The 22,926-nt window shown below is 45.6% G+C and overlaps 1 protein-coding gene across 4 annotated transcripts in view; it reads left to right on the top strand.

Annotated features, from left to right (window-relative positions):
- LOC123999146 (myocardin-related transcription factor B-like) overlaps positions 1–22,926 on the top strand; it is a 42,950-nt gene that overhangs the window by 14,141 nt on the left and 5,883 nt on the right. Inside the window, exons 2-11 of one of the 4 annotated variants that reach the window (XM_046304606.1) lie at positions 1,811–2,012; positions 10,918–10,983; positions 13,038–13,093; positions 13,204–13,279; positions 13,643–13,807; positions 14,043–14,263; positions 14,543–14,689; positions 15,853–16,100; positions 16,512–16,674; positions 18,528–19,403. In XM_046304606.1, the coding sequence (XP_046160562.1) occupies positions 1,883–2,012; positions 10,918–10,983; positions 13,038–13,093; positions 13,204–13,279; positions 13,643–13,807; positions 14,043–14,263; positions 14,543–14,689; positions 15,853–16,100; positions 16,512–16,674; positions 18,528–19,403 (2,148 nt within the window). In that variant the 5' untranslated portion in view covers positions 1,811–1,882. Of the gene's footprint in view, positions 1–1,810; positions 2,013–5,274; positions 5,549–10,917; positions 10,984–13,037; positions 13,094–13,203; positions 13,280–13,642; positions 13,808–14,042; positions 14,264–14,542; positions 14,690–15,852; positions 16,101–16,511; positions 16,675–18,527; positions 19,404–22,926 lie in introns of those variants that run through there. The other 3 variants (XM_046304607.1, XM_046304608.1, XM_046304605.1) reach the window with 3 other exon arrangements.

Below are 22,926 nucleotides of genomic sequence, written 5' to 3'. Positions count from 1 at the left end.
TGACTATTATATGAGGAAAGTGTATCTGATGTTTTATGGCATCACTATCTGACATAGGACAGTCAAATGGGTGATAGGGGAAGTGGCACATCTGTCTGGTACAAGGTGCTAGAAATAACTGGTTTTGACATCCCATACAGTATATCACTTAAATGATTGAAATTATTTGGATTTTTTAAAATATATATCCTCCCGCATCTAAATAAAAAAACACACTTACAAGCCTCGATATGTAGCTCCAAGCATCAGTTCACACGTCAAGCTGACAAATATTCACACTCTCTCTAAGATTGCACTATCTACCCTTAAAACCACGTTCTGACATTCAAAAAAGAAATTATGTACTAGTGATGTGAATTCAAGCAAAGAACCATCATGACCTAGGCTAATGCTGAGATGTGCTAAACAGTTGCTGTGCTGAGTGCACGCTGAGATGGGAGGACTGTGCCCAGAATGCTGTCATTGTCCATAGCCACCTCTCATACCGCTCCCAGTCTGCCAGCTCCCAGTGGTGCTGAAACCGGAATGCATGAAGAAGAACAAACAAAGACCCGCCTTAGTTTTAACACAGCTGGAGTTTGTTTTAGAGATGGAAGGTGCCTTGCAGCTCAGATGTCTTGGGTTTCTACTTTTGGATGGCAGGTTTCAGAAGCCAGACACTGTAGCAGCTATAGGGTAAGGTCATTTCATATCTGGCACTTGAAGGGTAACGTTGTGTACACCTGAATCCCCTCTGTAGGCTGTTCTCCTGAAACAGACTGACAATGGCTCCATTCCTAAGCCAGCCTGGATCTGTATCTGCACCACAGTCTGCCTCACGTTGCACATTCAGCATCTGTCACTGGCAGACATAGAACAGGGCCACATTCAGTTGTAAAACATTCTCCAACGTTACAGATAGAATTTCCGTGCATAGAGCTGACGTTATTCCTTATTCAACACATACAAGAGGAATGTTTGTTCTACATAGCATATTTCTATCTGACCGTCCTGCTGAACACGCCCCAGCTGTGGAGCCTTGCGCCCAGTCTACACGATCTACAATGCTGTCTACATTCTCCTTATCCCACTCTTACTCTGGGAAAAGAGCCCCATAAAGACATGTATAGAACATATACAGTTGAAGTCGGAAGTTAGGTTGGAGTCATTAAACTTGTTTTTCAACCACTCCACAAATTTCTTGTTAACAAACTATAGTTTTGGCAAGTCGGTTTGGACATCTACTTTGTGCATGACACAAGTTATTTTTCCAACAATTGTTTACAGACAGATTATTTCACTTATAATTCACTGTATCACAATTTCAGTGGGTCAGAAGTTTACATACACTAAGTTGACTGTGCCTTTAAACAGCTTGGAAAATGTACATACACCTTATCCAAATACATTTAAACTTAGTTTTTCACAATTCCTGACATTTAATCGTAGTAAAAATTCCATTTTAGGTCAGTTAGGACCTAAGAATATGGGTTGATGAAGTGACTGTAGTAAGACCAACAGGAAACTTTGGAATCCAATTCTATACAAAACTTGGGAAATGTATTACTAATTAGAAACGTACAATATGCCAAGACCTTATACATTTTGTACATTCATCTGTTAAAATAAGTAATTTGGCTTTTAGCGTGATTCTTATTGATCAGCATCAGATTACAGTTCCATTGTGATCTCCATGCAATCAACTGTTAGAAGTAAAACTGTTATAAGTAAATTACATTTTTCAATTGGCAGCCAAGTTTGTCATGTGATGAATAACTCCTGCTGTAAAATGACACAATGTTCCCATCTCCCCGGCAACAACTGACAACAGCAGCAGCTCTATCTGCCCTGCTGGAGGAGACCCGGCCTAGCTCCTCCTCCTGAGGAGTGCTGAGGCTGCAGCATGGAGCCCCAGGGGAGTCTGGGAGTGGAGGGGGCCTTCAGTCTCCGGAGCGAGGCAGTGACCCACGAGCTGGAAGATCTGACTATGGAGCCCAGTCCCAGCCTGCCACCTCTCAAAGAGCGTAAGAACGGTGAGTAGTAGACCATTCAGTCACCTAGGTCAATCACCTAGGGCAGGGCTGCCCAACCCTCTTCTTGGAGATCTACTGTCCTGTAGATTTTCAGTCCAACCCTAATTTAGCGTATCTGATTCAGCTAGTTAAGGTCTTGTTGAGCAGCACAGCAGGACATGCAAACTTGGCTGCCAGTTGAATAGTGTATTAGAGGTTTAAAAAGGCTTCTAAAGTTTGTAATTTCCACTTTGCATATTCATTTCCAATTTTTAATTGCATACCTAGTATCAGGAGGATGAGTGGTGAAAACACAGAGGGGAAAATCAATTGTATTTGATTTCTTGCATCCTCTCTCTTTGCCTCCTTCTCAAAATGCATTGAAGCAGATTCGTGGTTCTGAAAAATCAAGGAAATAAGATTGAAATTAACCCAGAGACTCTGGTTTCTATATCATCCATCAGAGAGCAAGCCTGCCCTGACAGTGAGAAAACAAACTCCTCTCCAGTCCAGAGAGATTTGTTTGTGGAGAGAAGTGGGGAATTAGACTGGAATTGCATCTGGAAGCCAACACATAATCACAGCTTGAACGGTTCCTGACATCAAGTCCCAAAGTCAGTCCTCTCTTTGGGCCACTAAGTGTTTTGTTTGTTGGTTGCTCTCAGAAAAGTGGGAATTATTAATGAGTTAAATATGATAAATTGGATGCAGATTCTGATGAACAGACTTCAACAACAGTCAATGAACGGGTTGAGCCTCTCGTTTAACTTTTCACTGATGATGAATTCCTGACTAATATTTCCCAGTGCATTTTCCTTGAAATTGTGGACCTTCAGTATCTTGAGATCTCCTCTGTTATCTCACTCTCCTAACCCACTGGTTCTCAGACCAAAGCCAGAACGCCAATCTGGAAATATTCCTCTGGCATGTGAACCATAGTGAGGGGTAGCACTGAGGCAGTGTCTGGTGGGCAGGCTGACACTCACCTACCCCGAGTGGTACCCTGATATTTTCCCAGTCCCTAGAGAGGGCACAGTCAGGAATAGAGAGTATGGGGTGGAGACTACTGTTCACCCCAACTTTATTGCCCAAGAGACAGACACTGGGAAAACTCAAATGTGTTGCACTCTACGCCTTGTTGATGATGTGATGATGTAGTGGAGATTTTTCAATTTAGTTCAGTTTCAAAATACATGCGTCTGGCCAAGTTTAATCTCTCGCGTACTGACCCTTACTACCCTCCCCTCACAAGCCCCTCCCTCAGAAAACTTGGACTCGACTCAGACTATGATGTCTTTTATCACCAGAATAATACAGGAAGTTCGCTGTTTGTTTTCTCTTCTGGTTAATGTCTGATTAATAATTTCCAATGCAGCTCACGTGATACGCGGGACCCAACATTTTTGTATTGATAGCGATGCACATCGCACGTCATACGCCATCCATTATTGAAGTGTTTACTCCATACAGTATGCACTTGTGGAGGCCCTTGACATTGCAACATCAACACACCCCTTTAGTGGGGAGCTCTCATAGGCCAGTGTCTCTGCTTGGTACTCCATCTTGTGCCACTCTCTGTATTGATTGCCACTTTCTTCTTGCTCTGGGCTGCAGACACATTGATCCCATTGCAGGCCAGGTCTGAGCTCCATGAATAACGCCAGGGTAGTGGGTTCGATTCCCGGGACCACCCATACGTAGAATGTATGCACACATGACTGTAAGTCGCTTTGGATAAAAGCGTCTGCTAAATGGCATATATTATTATTATTATATTATTCCCCACCACGGCTCTTTCTCCCTCCCTGGGCCCCAGCAGGAGCTGACACAGTCAGGCACGTCATAGGGAGCATCTGGGGCGTCTAGAGCACATACTGCATCCTGTCTTTCTTCCTAAGAGGGAGACCCCTGTAGTGGATTCACATGCACAACAGGGGCTAGAATCAGGATCAGGACCGGCTCTATAAAGGAGCTTGCTTTCATTTAAGCAGCATTCCTAATCCATTTGAACACATAGAACCGGCCAGTCATTTCCTTTCGGGTCTGTATCTTTGTTAGTGTCATAATATGACTACCGCTGTTTATTTAGACATTCAGCTTGCAGTTGTTTCATGTTATAGTATTGTAAGGTTAACACGTTCATGACTGTTCCCAAGTTGTCCTTGAACATTGACATGGGTGAAATATACCAGGGCGAAATGGATTGGAATGGAAATAGAAGCAGCATGCCAGTTCATGTTGGCTGCCCTCTGCCCTTTAACCTGCAGTGTTAGGGAGTAGGGAGGGACACACATGTCTGCACTTCAAGCGTATGACTCATACTTCCTGTATGTGAATGCTAACCCGGCTGGAAATGACCATCTATTCATCTGTTATCACTCTTCGGTGTTCTCTCTTCCCCGTTGTCCCTTTAGAAGTCTCCTCTGGGTGGGTGATATTTGTCTTTGCTGTTATTGGTTCTCAGACACAGAGACCAGATTGATATATGTTCTCCTAGACAACATTGTGAAAGAGACAGGGTTGAATGCAACCACCTCCCATTTCTAATGTTTACATTTCATCTATTTTGTTTGAAATCCGAAAGAAAATATTGATACTTATGTCAATATTAGTCAGCAACAGCTACGGTTGGGTCTACACAAATGAAAACAATAGATAAGATTGTATTAATGTCATGTTTGTGCTTTGAGTGTCGTGTTGTAGTCGAAATAATGAAATGAAAATGATAGCAATAACAAGAATGTGCTAAATGTCAGAAATACACACTTTACAACTGGGAAAAGTGACAAAGATAAACATCAATGTCCCAGGGGCCTCAGCATGTTTGTTTTTGTCATTCTTATCCAGTGACACAACATCGTATGAAAATAAACTCCCGGCTCGTTTTCTCACGGAGCTTTTCATCCTCGCACTCAAAAGTCACAAATACTCAATGTTTTTGGGCCAAGAAAGACACAATAAGTTAAAATGACATTTCAATACATGCATGTAGTTAGCCTATTTCATGATATGGTTGAAAGTATGACTTACCTTTATAGACTTTTAGGACAGCAGTTGGTTTAGTCAAAACTTTGTATTGTTCTCTGTGTTGTTTTGGTAATTTAAGTTGCTTGACTCATTGTATTTAGTTCTAATGAGACTAGTGTTGAAAGAGCAGAGCACTGAGAGCTGAGCAGAGTGACCCAGCAGGGGTTAACAGTGGCTTGTCTGTCTGTGTTCCCTCCTCCTCCTGATGCTGAGCCCAGCCAGAGCATGAGTGAGCGCACACTCGCTCCCGCTGAGACCAACACAAAGACAGGCAGAGCGAGATTGGAGAGACTGGAGAGAGAGAGGGAGGGACTGTACGTACCAGACTGTGAGAAACAGTTCTCTTACCATACGCTCCTAGCTGGGTGTTTTCGCTCATTACCAAACCCTCATGCTGGTCCTCGTTCCTCACTGCCCTGATCACTCCATGGGACTCCAGACCCGGCCGCTAAGCGACCCGGCTCTCTCCTCCTCTATGGCGTGCCTCGACGTGGAGTCCCCCGCCGTCTGCAGGGGTAAATTTAAATCAGGTGCCCTGTCTCTCTCTGTCTTTCCTTTTCTCCCTCCTCATTCTTTCACTCTGTCTTTCTATCGCTTACCTTTTCACTCTTTCTTCCTCTCTCTGCTAGGTAGCATCATTACGTTGTTGGCATGAAGCCCAGTATCAACATAAATCAGAATCCATTTTGGTTTCCTCTACGGTTGTCTCCAAAAATTTTGTGTGTTTAGGACTTTTTAACTACAGTATATTCTCACTAGAAGGCAAATGGTTGTTTAAGTTCTCAGTAAAATAATGGAGTTACAGTGAAATGTGTATGGCTTTATGGGTTTAGGTCTGCTTTTCAGTCAATGTGATTACCTTGAATGAAATATACAGCTACTTATAGGCCTTGACCAACGCCGTGATGTCAGAGTAATCTGTACTGATTAATTGATGATAACACCTTGATGCTGGGCTAGGACAGAGACAGAGAGCCCCACCAGGAAATGATAGGGCATTACAGAACGAAAAGCTATTAAATGATGTCCAGTATCCGTTTGAGACTGGATTAACAGCATCACAATAGTGTAAAGAGTTGTTGTTTTCTATTAGAAACAAGCAAAGTCTAAATGAGGGAGCAGAAGAGGCCAGAATGAGGGAGGGGACTAAGGGAGGTGGGTTTATATAGCGTATCATATTATTAGGATCCTTAAACCCAGGACTCTGTGTTCACTTCTTATGATGACAAATAACTGCAGAGCTCAGTGTTACCCTCATCAGCTAAGCATGATGTCACCACTTAGTTTGTACCTTTTCCTGAACGATAGCATTCTGCCGTACAGTATGTTGGCTGGGAGGAATAGTCCCCAGTGAAATGCTAAGCCTGGAAATGCTGATGCTCCACATTCTGTTTGTGATCTGCATACTGTTACAGAGCAGCTCCTGAAAGTATTAGGTGTTTCGAAGAACAACGTGGTGTGTAAAGAAAAGGTGATATGACTCTATTACTAAGGCTTCAATGTAGGTCATATTTAAAAGCTATTGTGTCCCCTCGGGTCATGGGTGTAGAATCATGCTTGGATGAGTTGGATGGATCTGCTTTGAATTTATTACCAATGTTTTATTCCTTATCTATCTTTGTGCATACATCAAACAACAAACTGACTCATCGAGTGAATGAGCATTTGCAAGACCACGGAGCACAGCTGAGCTGCAAGGAGAATACTGTATATTTCCAGCAATAATGTCAACATAGCTTACGTCAGTGTCAGACTGTCTCTATAACAGTGTCGCCATAACAAAACAGAATCTCTTTTATATTTACGCAGAGTGTTTCTAGGAAAAAAGTCAGGCCAAGAGATCTAATGGTAAACTTTGTCCAGAGATGAGTTTTGTTGAGACGGACATAGGCCGGGGATTAGTGATAGAATCAGGAGACAGGGGTATTAGTAAAGCCTATGTACACTCTGAGGTTTGTGAAGTACCTCTGTTTATGTTGTGCTGGAGAACAGGGGAGTACAGCCGACTTGCATCACACAGAGGTTAGCCAGGGTTCACTGAGAACAGCACTATTGACATCGGCCAAACAACATGTAAGGAGCACCTCAGGCATGGGCTGTACTGTCCACGTTGATGTCAAGAATAACAACTTGAAAGGCAGTATTGTTCTCATGAATCGACAATTATCCTTTAGCATTCTTTTCCAGTCGAGTCAAAGTGGATAATATGAATTTTGAAACCAACCAATGGTAATTCTCCCCTATCTTCCAGAATGATCTTTCTGTGTCGGTGCCCCCCTGGTGTGCAGGTTGACGTGTATTGTCATAAGTCTTGTCCTGGAGGCAGCACTGAGCGATTTTCCCTTAGATAGGCGATCTGTAAAGTCACAATTTTGTAAAAATGAATGAAAACAAACACGAGCTTTTTGGTCTTAATTTAAAGTTAGGGTTAGGCATTAGGGTTATCAGTGTGGTTAAAGATAGGGTCAAAATCTAATTTGATGTCTTTGTGGCTGTTCCAGCTAGTGACCGCTGCAGAACTTCCTCCAGAACAAGATTCATGAAAAAACTGCTAACCTGACCCTGGTGTGAACGTGTAATGGGAACCATGGATAGGGAGCAGGAACACAGTGTTCTGAGCCATGGAGGCGCAGAGGGGCTTGTAAAAGTTTTGGGGGGCTCTGAGAATGGACTCAGTTGCTCCCCTGCCTTGACTCCCTGGGACTCTCTGTGCTCATCTGTCTACCAGTGGGAGCGGGTCCCCCCCACTCTGTACAATGCTTTGGGTTCCAGTCCAGTCCAGTCCCGTCCCCCACCGCCCTGCCACCTCCAGACTCCATGGTTCCCAGGCCTTCTTCTCACAGCTGCCCAGTTTATTTTAGCTGGAGTGAGTCACGTTGGCCTGGTCAGACGCAGTGACTGTCCCAGGGGACTAGAGCAGAGCAGGCCTGGGTGTGTATATAGTATGTAGTGTTTAGTGTGTATGTGTGTGTTTGACTGTGCATTGACCATCTGGCTATAGCCAATGAGCAGTCTACTCCAGCAGCAGTCCGACCTCTCTATGAACAGAGTGCCTTGGTGACAATAAGGGCCCCAACATTCTTCACAGCGCCGCGTCGTTCGTCACCATCAACCGTCACCTTCCTCTTCAAATATTTTTGCTGAGGATCACTGTTATTCCACTGAAATAACACGTCCACGCTCGCCTGTTTATAACATGTGTAAACTGGGCCCGCACTGCAGTTTATTATGATAGAAAAATAACATTGGGTGCCGTCCAAGGATTTGGAGCCTCCTGCATAAGAGGCCTTCTTGTCTTTTTATGTTCCAAGGACTTCATGGATCAGTGCTTACCGCTCCAAAACAAGACGACACATCTCACTTTTTATGGGGCGGCACTTACAAAAGAGACCGAGTTCACTCAGTCCTGGGATGACATCATCTCCAACTCGGAGGTGACTCGGACATATGAACATTGCCCTGTAATTAGTCTTCAGGGTTTGTTCTTTCTACAGTGGTACTTGAGAAAGACTCATCCTTTGCGTGTGTCTATCTATGTTTGTATTTCAAGTTGAACATCTATGTAAAGTTACCTCTGCATTTGCATCCCAGTCCGTCCTCAGTATGTCCTTGTCTTCACTTTATTTGAAGAGAGCTTGTATATTAATATTTAAAGCCCATGTAATCGCTTAAATGTAAACTCACAGTGCCAAGAAGAGTGCAATTGATAGTTGTCTGGTAGGTTAACCATGCAGAAAGACTGTAGGCTGTCTTTATAGGATGTCTTAGGTGGAGGAACAGGACTTCCTGTTTTGTTCTGGCTGGGCTGTGATGTGTCAACACAAATTGGTGACTCGTCAATTTTTTCGGGTCCATTACACAATTTTCTTCTTCATAACATTGTGTCCAGTACACAATGTTCTTTATAAGGAATTCCAATTTGTTGTGGCTAAAGTTAGCTAGGTGGCTAACGTTAGCTAGGCTAGTGGTTAAGGTTCGGAGTTAGGGTTAGGGGTTAAGGTTAGGGTTAGCTAACATGCTAGCTAAGTAGTTAAAAAGTAGTAAGTACAGTTGAAGTCGGAAGTTTACATACACTTAGGTTGGAGTCATTAAAACTTGTTTTTCAGCCACTCCACAAATTTCTGGTTAACAAACTATAGTTTTGGCAAGTCGGTTACGACATCTACTTTTCCAACAATTGTTTACAGACAGATTATTTCACTTATACTTCACTGTATCACAATTCCAGTGGGTCAACATACACTAAGTTGACTGTGACTTTAAACAGCTTAGAAAATTCCAGAAAATTATGTCATGGCTTTAGAAGCTTCTGATAGGCTAATTTACATTTCGTTGAGTCAATTGGAGGTGTACCTGTGGATGTATTGCAAGGCCTACCTTCAAACTCAGTGCCTCTTTACTTGACATCATGGGAAAATCAAAAACATAAAAGTAATAATAATAATTGTAGACCTCCACAGATCTGGTACATCCTTGGGAGCAATTTCCAAACGCCTGAAGGTACCACATTAATCTGTACAAACAATAGTACGCAAGTGTAAACACCATGGGACCACGCAGCCGCCATACCACTCAGGGAGGAGACACGTTCTGTCTCTTAGAGATGAACGTACTTTGGTGAGAAAAATGTGAATCAATCCCAGAACAAAAGCAAAGGACCTTGTGAAGATGCTGGAGGAAAAAGGTACAAAAGTATCTATATCCACAGTAAAACTAGTCTTATATTGATATAACCAGAAAGGCCGCTCAGCAAGGAAGAAGCCACTGCTCCAAAAAAGCTAGACTACAGTTTGCAACTCACATGGGGACAAAGATCATACTTTTTGGAGAAATGTCCTCTGGTCTTGTGAAACAAAAATAGAACTATTTTGCCATAATGACCATTGTTATGTTTGGAGGGAAAATGGGGAGGCTTGCAAGCTGAAGAACACCATCCCAACCATGAAGCACGGGGGTGGCAGCATCATGTTGTGGGGGAGCTTTGCTGCATGAGGAACTGGTGCACTTCACAAAATAGAAATTATATGGATATATTGAAGCAACATCTCAAGACATCAGTCAGGAAGTTAAAGCTTGGTCGCAGCAAATGGGTCTTCCAAATGGACAATGACCCCAAGCATACTTCCAAAGTTGTGGCAAAATGGCTTAAGGACAACAAAGTCAAGATATTGGAGTGGCCATCACAAAGCCCTGATCTCAATCCTATAGAAAATGTGTGTGCAGAACTGAAAAAAGAGTGTGCAAGGGCAAGGAGGCCTACAAACCTGACTCAGTTACAGCAGCTTTGTCAGGAGGAATGGGCCAAAATTCACCCAACTTATTGTGGGAAGCTTGTGGAAGGCTACCCGAAAGGTTTGACCCAAGTTAAACAATTTAAAGGCAATGCTACCAATTACTAATTGAGTGTATGTAAACTTCTGACCCACTGGGAATGTGATGAAAGAAGTAAAATCTGAAATAAATCATTCTCTCTACTATTATTCTGACATTTCAAATTCTTAAAAGTGGTGATCCTAACTGACCTAAAACAGGGGATTTTTTATGTATTTGGCTAAGTTTCAATGTATTTGGCTAAGGTGTATGTAAACTTGTAAATTAGCTCAAATGTAAAAGTTGTCCATTATGTGAGTCGAATATGCAACGTTTGGGTTGCTAGACCTTCACGTTATATGCCCACCTACCCTCCACGACCAACCTCCCTCCTATCGTTTCTGTCTTAAGTAACCTACTGCCTTAATCTGTGGGTTAGGTGTGTAGTAGAACTGGGTGGGCAAAATCCATATTGCAATAAATTGCCAGAATTTTATAGCATGAATGTGCACCAGTGACTGGTATCGATCATTTTCAGTTCATCGTCCCAGCTCTAGGATGTAAACTTATCTCTGCTTCTCTCCCACAGTCCTCCAGCGCCGCCTGCAGCAGAGACGCACCCGTGAGCAGCTAGTGGAGCAGGGCATCATGCCACGTGAGTATAACCACTGAGCATTGGGCACCGCCACTCTCAAACCACCAAAGATTTAATATACTGTAACTCACCTCTAACAGAGTTAAGGTTATTGGTCTGGCATGTAGGAAAATTATAACTGCACCCACACCACAGTCATTAAAGTGGGTCTTGGTTCCAGAAAGCTCTCAGAAAATAAATGTCATACAATTATTACCTAAATTAATACCATAGATTGAACTACGTGCTGTCTGATTTGCTACTATTATGACAACCATACAGGAGTGGAATTCTGACACTACTGACGTCTCGAACCACCCTCCACCACAACCTCGTCATGATGTTTGTAGAATAAATAAATACTCTGAATGGTCCAAGGTCTTAATCCACAGTGAGGCATACATCGGTGGCCAGTGGCATACCAGAAACCAAAAGGCATACTGAAAACTTCCACACCCGGCTCTCAAAGTCAGCAAAGTGGAGCAGAATCCTTCCTCTTGCTGCCCTTACTGGAACAGTCTCTCTGGGAGCCAGTGGGTTGCAGACTAGAGCAGACAGACTGATAAGAAGTCAGACAGCAGACAGACACAGAGAGAGGGAGAACAGTGATGTAGCTAAGTTATTTGTGGCTAGAGCTGCAGGAGCCCCAGACCAGAGACCTCTCAGTGCTGGGAGTGTGCTCTGTCTTGTCTTGTCCAGCCCTATAATAGGCCTCCTCCATGTGGACTCTAAGCTCCTCTTATTAGGCTCCACAATCAGAGCTGTATGAGTCAGTGACTGGGCCTGTGCAGGAGGTCAGTAACCCCCACTGTGGCCCTAGAACAGGCAGCACAGGAACCTCCCAGCCAGCGACACTGGGTGAATCGCTCTGGTTCTCCCACACTGAGGACTTACAATAGGTATGCAGGCCAGGGCTTGGGTGACGCTCAGGAATGCTTAGCTCTGCTCCTCTGAGTTTGACACACTCCCTCTGACTAAGAGGAACCACTGGTCAGTGTGTGTTCAGACCTCAGTGTGTGTGTGTGTAGAGAGCAAACAGTGCTTGTGTTAGTTAGAGGTGACTAATGGGTGTAGCCGTGCCATGCCAACAGCAGGATAAGTGTGTCTGATGAGATCAAAGTCTCGGCCTGACTGTCTCACTAGTTGGATGAGTGGAACATTCAGAGACATCCTGTCCTACTCCCGTCAGCTATTGTGTAGTAGCAAAGTCATCCTCTCTTCCAAAGAAATAACAAACATTATTGTCTCTCCCTTGTTGTCGTCAGCTTGTCATCAAGTACAACGACTTAATGTGTCAAATATGACATTTCAGGGGGACGAGTTGACCTTTTACCCCTCAGAAGATATAGGTAGTTACAGTGAGCTCCAAAAGTATTGGGACAGTGACAAATGTTTTGGTTTTGTACTCCAGCACTTTGGATTTTAAATGATACAATGACTATCAGACTGTCAGCTTTCATTTGAGTTTTTTTTTATCCATATCTGGTGAACCGTTTAGAAATGACAGCAGTTTTTGTATATAGTCCCCCATTTTAAGGGACCAAAGTATTGGAACAAATTCACTTATATGTGTATTAAAGTCGTCAAAAGTTTAGTATTTGCTCCCATATTTCTAGCACGCAATGACTACATCAAGCTTGTGACTCTACAAACTTTTTGGATGCATTTGCTGTTTGTTTTGGTTGTGTTTCAGATTATTTTGTGCCCAATAGAAATGAATAGTAAATAATGGATTGTGCCATTTTGCAGTCACTTTTATTGTAAATAAGATTATAACATGTTTCTAAACACTTCTACATTAATGTGGATGTTACCATGATTACAGAGTGTCCTGAATAAATCCGAAATAATGATGAGTGAAAAAATTAGAGGCATATCATAAACCCCCCCCCCCCAAAAAGATCCTGCCCTGTTATTGTAATGGTTCGCATAGTAATGGTTAGTATTAATCTGTCGTTAATACACTGTTCCCAGGCAGTCATTGTAAAATTAGTTCTTAACTGACTTGCCTAGTTAAATAAAAGAAAAATACTTTTGGAGCTCACTGTATATGATGTTGATCTTCCCTCCCATAGCACTGAAATGCCCTGCTGCCTTCCACGAACAGATCCGCAGCCTGCAGAGGTCCAGGGTAAGACCTCACTGTTCACTGTACTTCATTGAGATAAAAACACACTATCACATCCACATGCCATTCCATATCAACTCGATTAAATGTAGCTTTATGTTGTTTTCTTACAGACTGAGAACTTCTTGAAGCACAAAATCCGCAGTAGACCTGAACGTTCAGAGCTGGTCCGCATGCACATCCTGCAAGGTAACCTCACTGCCATGTACTGTATGCTTTATGATAGGCTGTAGAGAAGACAGATGATATGGAGCATACTCAGCTACCACCAGAAAGTACATGTGCATTTAGTTGACCAAGTTAGCTCTCAGAAGAGAGATGATGACGGAAGAGGAGAATCCTGTGAAATTGAATCCCTCCCTATTGGATACAATCCATAGGATATTAAATATTCTTGAGATGTTACAATCGGTTGTCTGATTGATTGTCTTTGACGTATGAGGACATACCACCTTAAACAGTCTCCACTGTGAGACACACAGTAGTAGAACAGTACTGTTGTGAGTTCTTGGTAGACTAGCAGTTACTGATGACTTGCTGCCTGTCCCACAGAGACCCATGCGGAGCCCTCTCTGCAGGCCACTCAGATGATGCTGAAGAGAGCCAGGCTGGCTGATGACCTCAATGAGAAGCTGGCCCAGCGACCCGGCCCCATGGAGCTGGTGGTCAAGAACATTCTGCCTGTGGAACCCAGCCTCGCCAAAGACGGCGTCACCGGTAGAGAACACTCTTGACTTTATACATTATTATTTCCAGGCTAAGGGCGAAGTAACTCATTCAACTCCCACTCCCTGCATATTTGTATAGTGTAGATTTCTGAAAGTGCCTATTACGACTAACACAGCACTGAGACATTTCCAGTGACTACCATGAGAAACAACTTCGTACAAACCTCTCTCCATTGGTCTACTTGTAATTAATAAGCTGTGCTTTTGCACGTGTTACGTTGCAGATCACCCAGACGGTGAGGTGGAGATGGACTTCCCCAAGACGAAAACACCTGATGTGTACAACTTTGACGAGGACAGCAGCGACACCCTGTCCCCAGAGCAGCCAGCCAGCCAGGAGTCCCAGAGCTCCTCTGCCCCCTCACCCTCCCCCAGAACCCCCAGGGTGACAGAAGCCCCCGTTGCCCTCTCCACCTCCCCACCGACCAGCTCCATCACCATGAAGGTAGGTCCCATCGCAGTACCTCACCAACGTAAATATTTTATGTTTCTACATTTTGGGCCTAAATAATAGTCTCCCATTGCACCTGCCTGTTGTATATCAAATTCTCCTTGCTAGAAAATATTCTTCTCCACCTGTTTTCTGTTAGACGACATCCATCTTTTGTTAGTCTTTTTCCAGTTGCTCTGCCCTTGTGGCTTAGTGTGGGAGGGGGATTTACAGGCCTCTGTTCCCCTTCTTACTTAACGGGCCATGTGGTTTCTATCTGTCTCTTTATCTCAGCACTGCCCACCTACCTCCCAGTCCACAACAGACTTCTTCAACTTCTCTCATGTCTCCACCAATGAGCATCAGAACAATCACCTGGTGACCACGCCTCAGCCAATCACCATTGTTGCCACTCCAAAGCCGGGGCCCATGTTAGTAAAGGTGAGCCACAAATTTGAAAGAAAGTGATGTCATATCACATGATGGAGAGTACTTGAACCTTGTGGCAAAGGTATGGTATTTCATGGCAATGTGAAAAGCTGTACATTCAATGCAAATATTAAATATACATTTGTTTATAGCGTTTAGCGGAGCACATTATTAGCTATAACCAAACTTTTCTGTCCCTTGGTACAGAAAGCTATTTATTTCATCAATGACGATGTTTTGATTCCTTTTTGATCCCAGTTAGCTGAGCAAGCTTTTCCTACAAACACTAAATATACCCTTTAAACATGAAAGTCACCTCTGATATTTGACTCTCTCTCTCTGATCTGCTGTGGTTTTCATGCTGCTTCCTTTGGAACTGTAATCAGAGATAAGAAGTCAGAGGAGGACAAACACTGGGGCTGTGTTCGGTCACAGTGAGAGAACCCGTCAGTGCAGGCAGAGACCAGTCAAAACTGATGGTTCGGCCAATTCAAATGTGGTTCAAAGCACAACAAGGCCTGGAGGAGTTTTTCACAAATCCTTGGACTTAAACTGCCAGCCGCACTCAGTCTTCAATTAAGGTTAAGTGACAGGCTTTCTCTTAGCCTTCAGGGCATAAAGGATGGAAGCAAGAGAAGAGAGTGAAGTAATAACTTGGGCATTTGTCACAATCCTTTACACACAAAGCAAATGAATATTTTCTGAGCTCTGCCCCTCCCGTGTTGAAGAAAAGGGAGGAACACATTCGAGGCTGTGTGTTTGCATAAAGCAACTTCAATTGGTGTTTATGGCTTGCATGCATATTTTTATGGCTTGCATCTACCTCTCAAATGCCAAGCCAGTTAATGTGCATCCTGTAATTTAGTTACTGAACAATAAGGGTCACCCCACATCCCTTTCAACATTCCATTTCCCCATCCTGTCTTTCTCACTGGGCGTTATCACAATGTCGCACATATTCATTTGATACTACAGTATGAAATGGGCACAATTTCGTGGACAAGCCTCACAATACTGGCAAGATGTTTAGACGTTATCCACAACAGTCAGAACACTAAACATGTCCACAATCCACTCAGTGAGATGAACCTTTGAAGTTTTCAGTGAAAACGTTTCACTGCTCCTCCCGGATAGTATCCAGTAGGTTGTAACTGTTCCTCTTTTCCCCTGTGCAGCAAAGCCAGCCAAAGACACCCAATGAGAAGAGCCGCAGTAAGAAGAATAAGGATCCCAAGCCGCGGGTGAAGAAGCTAAAGTACCACCAGTACATCCCCCCGGACCAGAAACAGGAGGCCAACGAGGCCCCCATGGACTCAGCCTACGCCAGGCTCCTGCATCAGCAGCAGCAGTTCCTCCAGCTGCAGATACTGAGCCAGCAGCAGCAGCACTATAACTACCAGACCATCCTGCCTGCCCCACTCAAGTATGGCCCACTGTAAAAAGGACATTGGAATGTAATGTATTACCGCAGCTTGAATACCGTAGGCCAAGTAATGTGGCTAGCCCTCACATTCTAGTTGCAGTTTAATTGACTGACAGCTTTGAGTTGAGGGTGTTTAGTATATCATCGCTACACCTGGAAGGCAAACATTGTTTCCTTTGAACAATGTGATTCAAGCAAACAATCCTCCCTAACAGAATAAGTCCACACCTGGATAATAGCGATGTAATCTGTCACATCCGTTTCCTGCACAGCTTCTTTTTGGCTTAGATATAGTATTCCTGTGTGCATTGTCCCGGACGGAGACTGTTGATTGTGAATGATGGGACATACAGGAAACTCTTTCTCCCATCCGAACACTAAACCCTCCTCCCGTTGTCTGTGTTCCTACAGGTCGACGGAGGGTCAGAACAGCTGCTCCAACATGTCTCTGAGTGGCAGCAGTCTGTCCAGTCCCATCATGGTCTCTCTACCCAGCGCTGCCCCAGCACGGTCTAACCAGACTCTGACAAACCGCAAGCCTGGTGTCCTACCTGCCAACCTGGACGAAATGAAGGTGAAGCTCACTCCTGCTCCTTACAAACATAGATTATTTTACTCAAACATAGATTTTCACTATATGATAGATATAAACTCAGCAAAAAAATAAATGTCCTCTCACTGTCAACTGCGTTTATTTTCAGCAAACTTAACATGTGTAAATATTTGTACGAACATAACAAGATTCAACAACTGAGACATAAACTGAACAAGTTCCACAGACATGTGATGAACAGAAATTGAATAATGTGTCCCTGAACAACGGTGGGTCAAAATCAAAAGTAACAGTCAGTATCTGGTGTGGCCACCAGCTGCATTAAGGACGGCAGTGCTGCAGCGCCAGCTGTGCCATCATAGACTCTGGGTTCGCGCCCAGGCTCTGTCGTAACCGGCCGACGCACAATTGGCCTAGCGTCGTCCGGGTTAGGGAGGGCTTGGCCGGTAGGGACGCATGACTTTCAACCTTCGTCTCTCCCGAGCCCGTACGGGAGTTGTAGCGATGAGACAAGATAGTAGCTACTAAAACAATTGGATACCACGAAATTGGGGAGAAAAAGGGGTAAAATTGAATCAAAATAAAAAAAAATACTGCAGTGCATCTCCTCCTCATGGACTGCACCGGATTTGCCAGTTCTTGCTGTCAGATGTTACCCCACTCTTCCACCAAGGCACCTGCAAGTTCCCAGACATTTTGGGGGGGAATGGCCCTATGCCCTCACCCTCTGATCCAACAGGTCCCAGAGGTGCTCAATGGAATTGAGATCCGGGCTCTTCGCTGGCCATGGCATGATTTCCTGTCTTGCTGGAAATCATGCACAGAACGAGCAGTATGGCTGGTGGCATTGTCATGCTGGAGGGTCATGTCAGAATGAGAATGCAGGAAGCGTACCACATGAGGGAAGAGGATGTCTTCCCTGTAACGCACAGCGTTGAGATTGCCTGCAATGACAACAAGCTCAGTCCGATGATGCTGTGACACACCGCCCTTGACCATGACGGACCCTCCATCTCCATATCGATCCCGCTCCAGAGTACAGGCCTCGGTGTAACGCTAATTCCTTCGACAATAAACACGAATCCCGACCATCACCCCTGGTGAGCCAAAACAACGTTGTTGCCGGTGATGTCTGGTGAGGACCTGCCTTACAACAGACCTACAAGCCCTCAGTCCAGCCTCTCTCAACCTATTGCGGACAGTCTGAGCACTGATGGAGGGATTGTGCATTCCTGGTGTAACTCGGGCAGTTGTTGTTACCATCCTGTACCTGTCCCGCAGGTGTGATGTTTGGATGTACCGATCCTGTGCAGGTGTTACACGTGGTCTACCAATGCGAGGACGGTCAGCAGTCCGTCCTGTCTCCCTGTAGCGCTGTCTTAGGTGTCTCACAGTACGGACATAGCAATTTATTGCCCTGGCCGCATCTGCAGTCCTCATGCCTCCTTGCAGCATGCCTAAGGAACGTTCACGCAGATGAGCAGAGACCCTGGGCATCTTTCTTTTTGTGTTTTTCAGAGTCAGTAGAAAGGCCTCGTTAGTGTCCTAAGTTTTCATAACTGTGACCTTAATTGCCTACCGTCTGTAAGAACAGTGTCTTAACGACTGTTCCACAGGTACATGTTCATTCATTGTTTATGATTCATTGAACAAGCATGGGAAACAGTGTTTTAACCCTTTACAGTGAAGATCTGTGAAGTTATTTGGATTTTTACAAATTATCTTATTATCTTTGAAAGATAGGGTCCTGAAAAAGGGACGTTTCTGTTTTTGCTGAGTTTATTAAAGGGCAGTGACATATGGATGGAGATTTATTGAGAGGACTTGTTTTTTGTTATGATGACTCATGACTGATCATTATACCTGGCCCGTAGGTAGCTGAGCTGAAGATGGAGCTGAAACTGCGAGGTCTTCCGGTGTCTGGCACCAAGACTGACCTGATAGAGAGACTAAAGCCTTATCAGGAGATCCCCAGCAGCCAGGCTGCCACTGCCATGGAGCTGACAGGCCACACAGGGGCCCCGCAGCCTGAGAGCATGAGCTCCACACCTCCTGTGTCCCCCGTGCCCTCGGAGGTCTCCAGCCTGGGCATGGAGGAGGCTGGGATGCCAGGAGCTCTTTCCCCAGCTCGGCCCACTCCTTCTGGGTCGTCTCCCCACCAAGGCCGCCTGGAGGACAGCCCAATGGAGACCAGAACCTCAGAGAAGGACCAGCGACTGCACGAGAAGGAGCGTCAGATCGAGGAGCTGATGAGGAAGCTGGAGCAGGAGCAGAAGCTGGTGGAGGAGCTGAAGATGCAGCTAGAGGTGGAGAAGAGGGGTCTGCCCAGCCCTCCAGTCCCCATGGCCCTGGCCCAGGTCAAAGAAGAGGGCAGGGCCGCCTCAATCTGCTCTGCCTCTGCGCATAGCCCACTAGCAGTGGTGAAACAGGAGGAGCCCAGCTCAGGCCAGGTGCAGACGTCCCCCCTGCCTCAGTTCTTCGTCAGCCACCAGCAGGTGCCTCAGGTCCTCAGACAGCCCCAGCCTCAGACCTCAATGTCTGGCCAGCCTGGAACACAGATCCTGCTGCCTGTCTCCCTGCCCACCAGCACTGCCACCATCCAGATACCGAACAACAGCATTAAGCTGCAGGTCAGAGAGCCAGTCCTGCAGACCACAGTTAGTACTACAGCTCCAGGCATCATCCAGAAAACAGAGGCCTCAGCACCCCACCAACAACAACACACCACCCAGACCCAACCCATGGCACAGGTGAGAATGTTTAATTGACTCTAATCCCATATTTAGAGTGGGATATTCCCCAAGGTACTGTCAGCAGACACCATTTTACCCACCTGTATTGTAGTGTCTCTGTGTATTGTGTTATAGTACTCTCCATGGGCTGTGTGCTGCACCAAACCATAACTAAATAAATTGCTGTCTGGTCTGTGGATGAGTTGTTCCGCTGAATAAATTGCGCATCCTGTTCTTGTGCCCTTTTTCTGGGATAACACCATTTCCAGAGACACTTTATAAATCGCTGCTTACATTCTATTGTGATGGGCCGGCCTAATCACATTTTTTAGGGCATTAGCCGTGTTTTGAAAGCAGAGAGTCTCCCTCTCCAACTTCTTTAATATTCTCTTCTCTGGGTGATTTATCTAGTGTGTTGCCAAGGTAATAGCAGGCCTGGACAGGGTGATGAATTCCTCTCCTAGTCACATCAAAAGGAGTGTCATGTTTGTCATTTATTGTCATGTCTTGTCCCTGTGCTCCCCATGCTATTCGTTTCCCTCTGCTGGTCTTGTTTGGTTCTATCCCTCTCTCTCCCCCTCCCCCTTTCACTCTCTCGCTCTCTCTTCTCTCTGTCGTTCCGTTCCTGCTCCCAGCTGTTCCTATTCCCCTAATCATCATTTAGCCTTCCCACACCTGTTCCCGATCCTTTCCCCTGATTAGACTCCCTATTTATTCCTTTGTGTTCCGTTCCTGTGCCGTCGGTTCCTTGTTTTGTATTCCATGCTGTAATTGCGTTTCGCCCTGTCCTGTCGTGTTTTTTGCCTTCTTCAGACGCTGCGTGTGAGCAGGTGTCTCAGTTTGACTACGGCCTGCGCCTACCCGAAGCGACCTGCAGTCTGTGGCCGCTTCTCCAGTTGTTTTCCCCTCTACTGTCTAGAGGATTTCAGTTATTCGGATTTGAGCATTAATAAACTCTGTTTCTGTTAAGTCGCGTTTGGGTCCTCCTTCACCTGCATAACAGAAGGAACCGACCAAAGAATGGACCCAGCGACTTCAGACGCTCGTTACACTGCCGTCGAGATCCAAGGAGCCATGCTCGGCAGACACGAGCAGGAATTGTCCGCTGCTCGCCATGCCGTGGAGAACCTGGCCGCTCAGGTTTCCGACCTCTCTGGACAGTTCCAGAGTCTACGTCTCGTGCCACCTGTTACTCCCTGGCCTGCCGAGTCTCCTGAACCCAGGGTTAATAACCCACCTTGCTACTCCGGGCAGCCCACTGAGTGCCGCTCCTTTCTCACGCAGTGTGAGATTGTGTTCTCTCTCCAACCCCACACATACTCTAGAGAGAGAGCTCGGGTTGCTTTCGTCATTTCACTCCTTACTGGCCGGGCTCGAGAATGGGGCACAGCTATCTGGGAGGCAAGGGCTGATTGCTCTAACAGATTCCAGAACTTTAAGGAGGAGATGATTCGGGTTTTTGACCGTTCAGTTTTTGGTGAGGAGGCTTCTAGGGCCCTGGCTTCCTTATGCCAAGGTGAACGGTCCATAACGGATTATTCCATTGAGTTTCGCACTCTTGCTGCCTCTAGTGAGTGGAACGAGCCGGCGCTGCTCGCTCGTTTTCTGGAGGGACTCCACGCAGTGGTTAAGGATGAGATTCTCTCCCGGGAGGTTCCTTCAGATGTGGACTCCTTGATTGCTCTCGCCATCCGCATAGAACGACGGGTAGATCTTCGTCACCGGGCTCGTGGAAGAGAGCTCGCATCAACGGTGTTTCCCTGCTCCGCATCGCAACCATCTCCCTCTGGCTTTGAGACTGAGCCCATGCAGCTGGGAGGGATTCGCATCTCGAATAAGGAGAGGGAACAGAGGATCACCAACCGCCTGTGCCTCTATTGCGGAGTTGCTGGACATTTTGTTATTTCATGTCCAGTAAGAGGCCAGAGCCCATCAGTAAGCGGAGGGCTACTGGTGAGCGCTACTACTCAGGTCCCTTCATCTAGATCTTGTACTACTATGTCGGTCCATCTACGCTGGACCGGTTCGGTGCTACATGCAGTGCTTTGATTGACTCTGGGGCTGAGGGTAGTTTCATGGACGAAGCATGGGCTCGGAAACATAACATTCCTTTCAGACCGTTAGACAGGCCTACGCCCATGTTTGCCTTAGATGGTAGTCATCTTCCCAGTATCAAATTTGAGACACTACCTTTAACTCTCACAGTATCTGGTAACCACAGTGAGACTATGTCTTTTTTGATTTTCCGTTCACCGTTTACACCTGTTGTTTTGGGTCACCCCTGGCTTGTATGTCATAATCCTTCTATTAATTGGTCTAGTAATTCTATCCTATCCTGGAACGTTTCTTGTCATGTGAAGTGTTTAATGTCTGCCATCCCTCCCATTTCTTCTGTCCCTACTTCTCAGGAGGAACCTGGCGATTTGACAGGAGTGCCGGAGGAATATCATGATCTGCGCACGGTCTTCAGTCGGTCCCGAGCCAACTCCCTTCCTCCTCACCGGTCGTATGATTGTAGTATTGATCTCCTTCCGGGGACCACTCCTCCTCGAGGTAGACTATACTCTCTGTCGGCTCCCGAACGTAAGGCTCTCGAGGATTATTTGTCTGTGTCTCTTGACGCCGGTACCATAGTGCCTTCTTCCTCTCCGGCCGGGGCGGGGTTCTTTTTGTTAAGAAGAAGGACGGTACTCTGCGCCCCTGCGTGGATTATCGAGGGCTGAATGACATAACGGTTAAGAATCGTTATCCGCTTCCCCTTATGTCATCAGCCTTCGAGATTCTGCAGGGAGCCAGGTGCTTTACTAAGTTGGACCTTCGTAACGCTTACCATCTCGTGCGCATCAGAGAGGGGGACGAGTGGAAAACGGCGTTTAATACTCCGTTAGGGCATTTTGAGTACCGGGTTCTGCCGTTCGGTCTCGCCAATGCGCCAGCTGTTTTTCAGGCATTAGTTAATGATGTTCTGAGAGACATGCTAAACATTTTTGTTTTTGTCTATCTTGACGATATCCTGATTTTTTCTCCGTCACTCGAGATTCATGTTCAGCACGTTCGACGTGTTCTACAGCGCCTTTTAGAGAATTGTCTCTACGTAAAGGCTGAGAAGTGCTCTTTTCATGTCTCCTCCGTTACTTTTCTCGGTTCCGTTATTTCCGCTGAAGGCATTCAGATGGATTCCGCTAAGGTCCAAGCTGTCAGTGATTGGCCCGTTCCAAGGTCACGTGTCGAGTTGCAGCGCTTCTTAGGTTTCGCTAATTTCTATCGGCGTTTCATTCGTAATTTCGGTCAAGTTGCTGCCCCTCTCACAGCTCTTACTTCTGTCAAGACGTGTTTTAAGTGGTCCGGTTCCGCCCAGGGAGCTTTTGATCTTCTAAAAGAACGTTTTACGTCCGCTCCTATCCTCGTTACTCCTGACGTCACTAGACAATTCATTGTCGAGGTTGACGCTTCAGAGGTAGGCGTGGGAGCCATTCTATCCCAGCGCTCCCAGTCTGACGATAAGGTTCATCCTTGCGCTTATTTTCTCATCGCCTGTCCC

This window comes from Oncorhynchus gorbuscha, linkage group LG16 (assembly GCF_021184085.1).
Source record: "Oncorhynchus gorbuscha isolate QuinsamMale2020 ecotype Even-year linkage group LG16, OgorEven_v1.0, whole genome shotgun sequence".
NCBI classification, from domain to species: Eukaryota; Metazoa; Chordata; class Actinopteri; order Salmoniformes; family Salmonidae; genus Oncorhynchus; species Oncorhynchus gorbuscha.
Note: the sequence above shows the minus strand (reverse complement) of the source record. Positions and strands in the feature narration are given on the sequence as shown.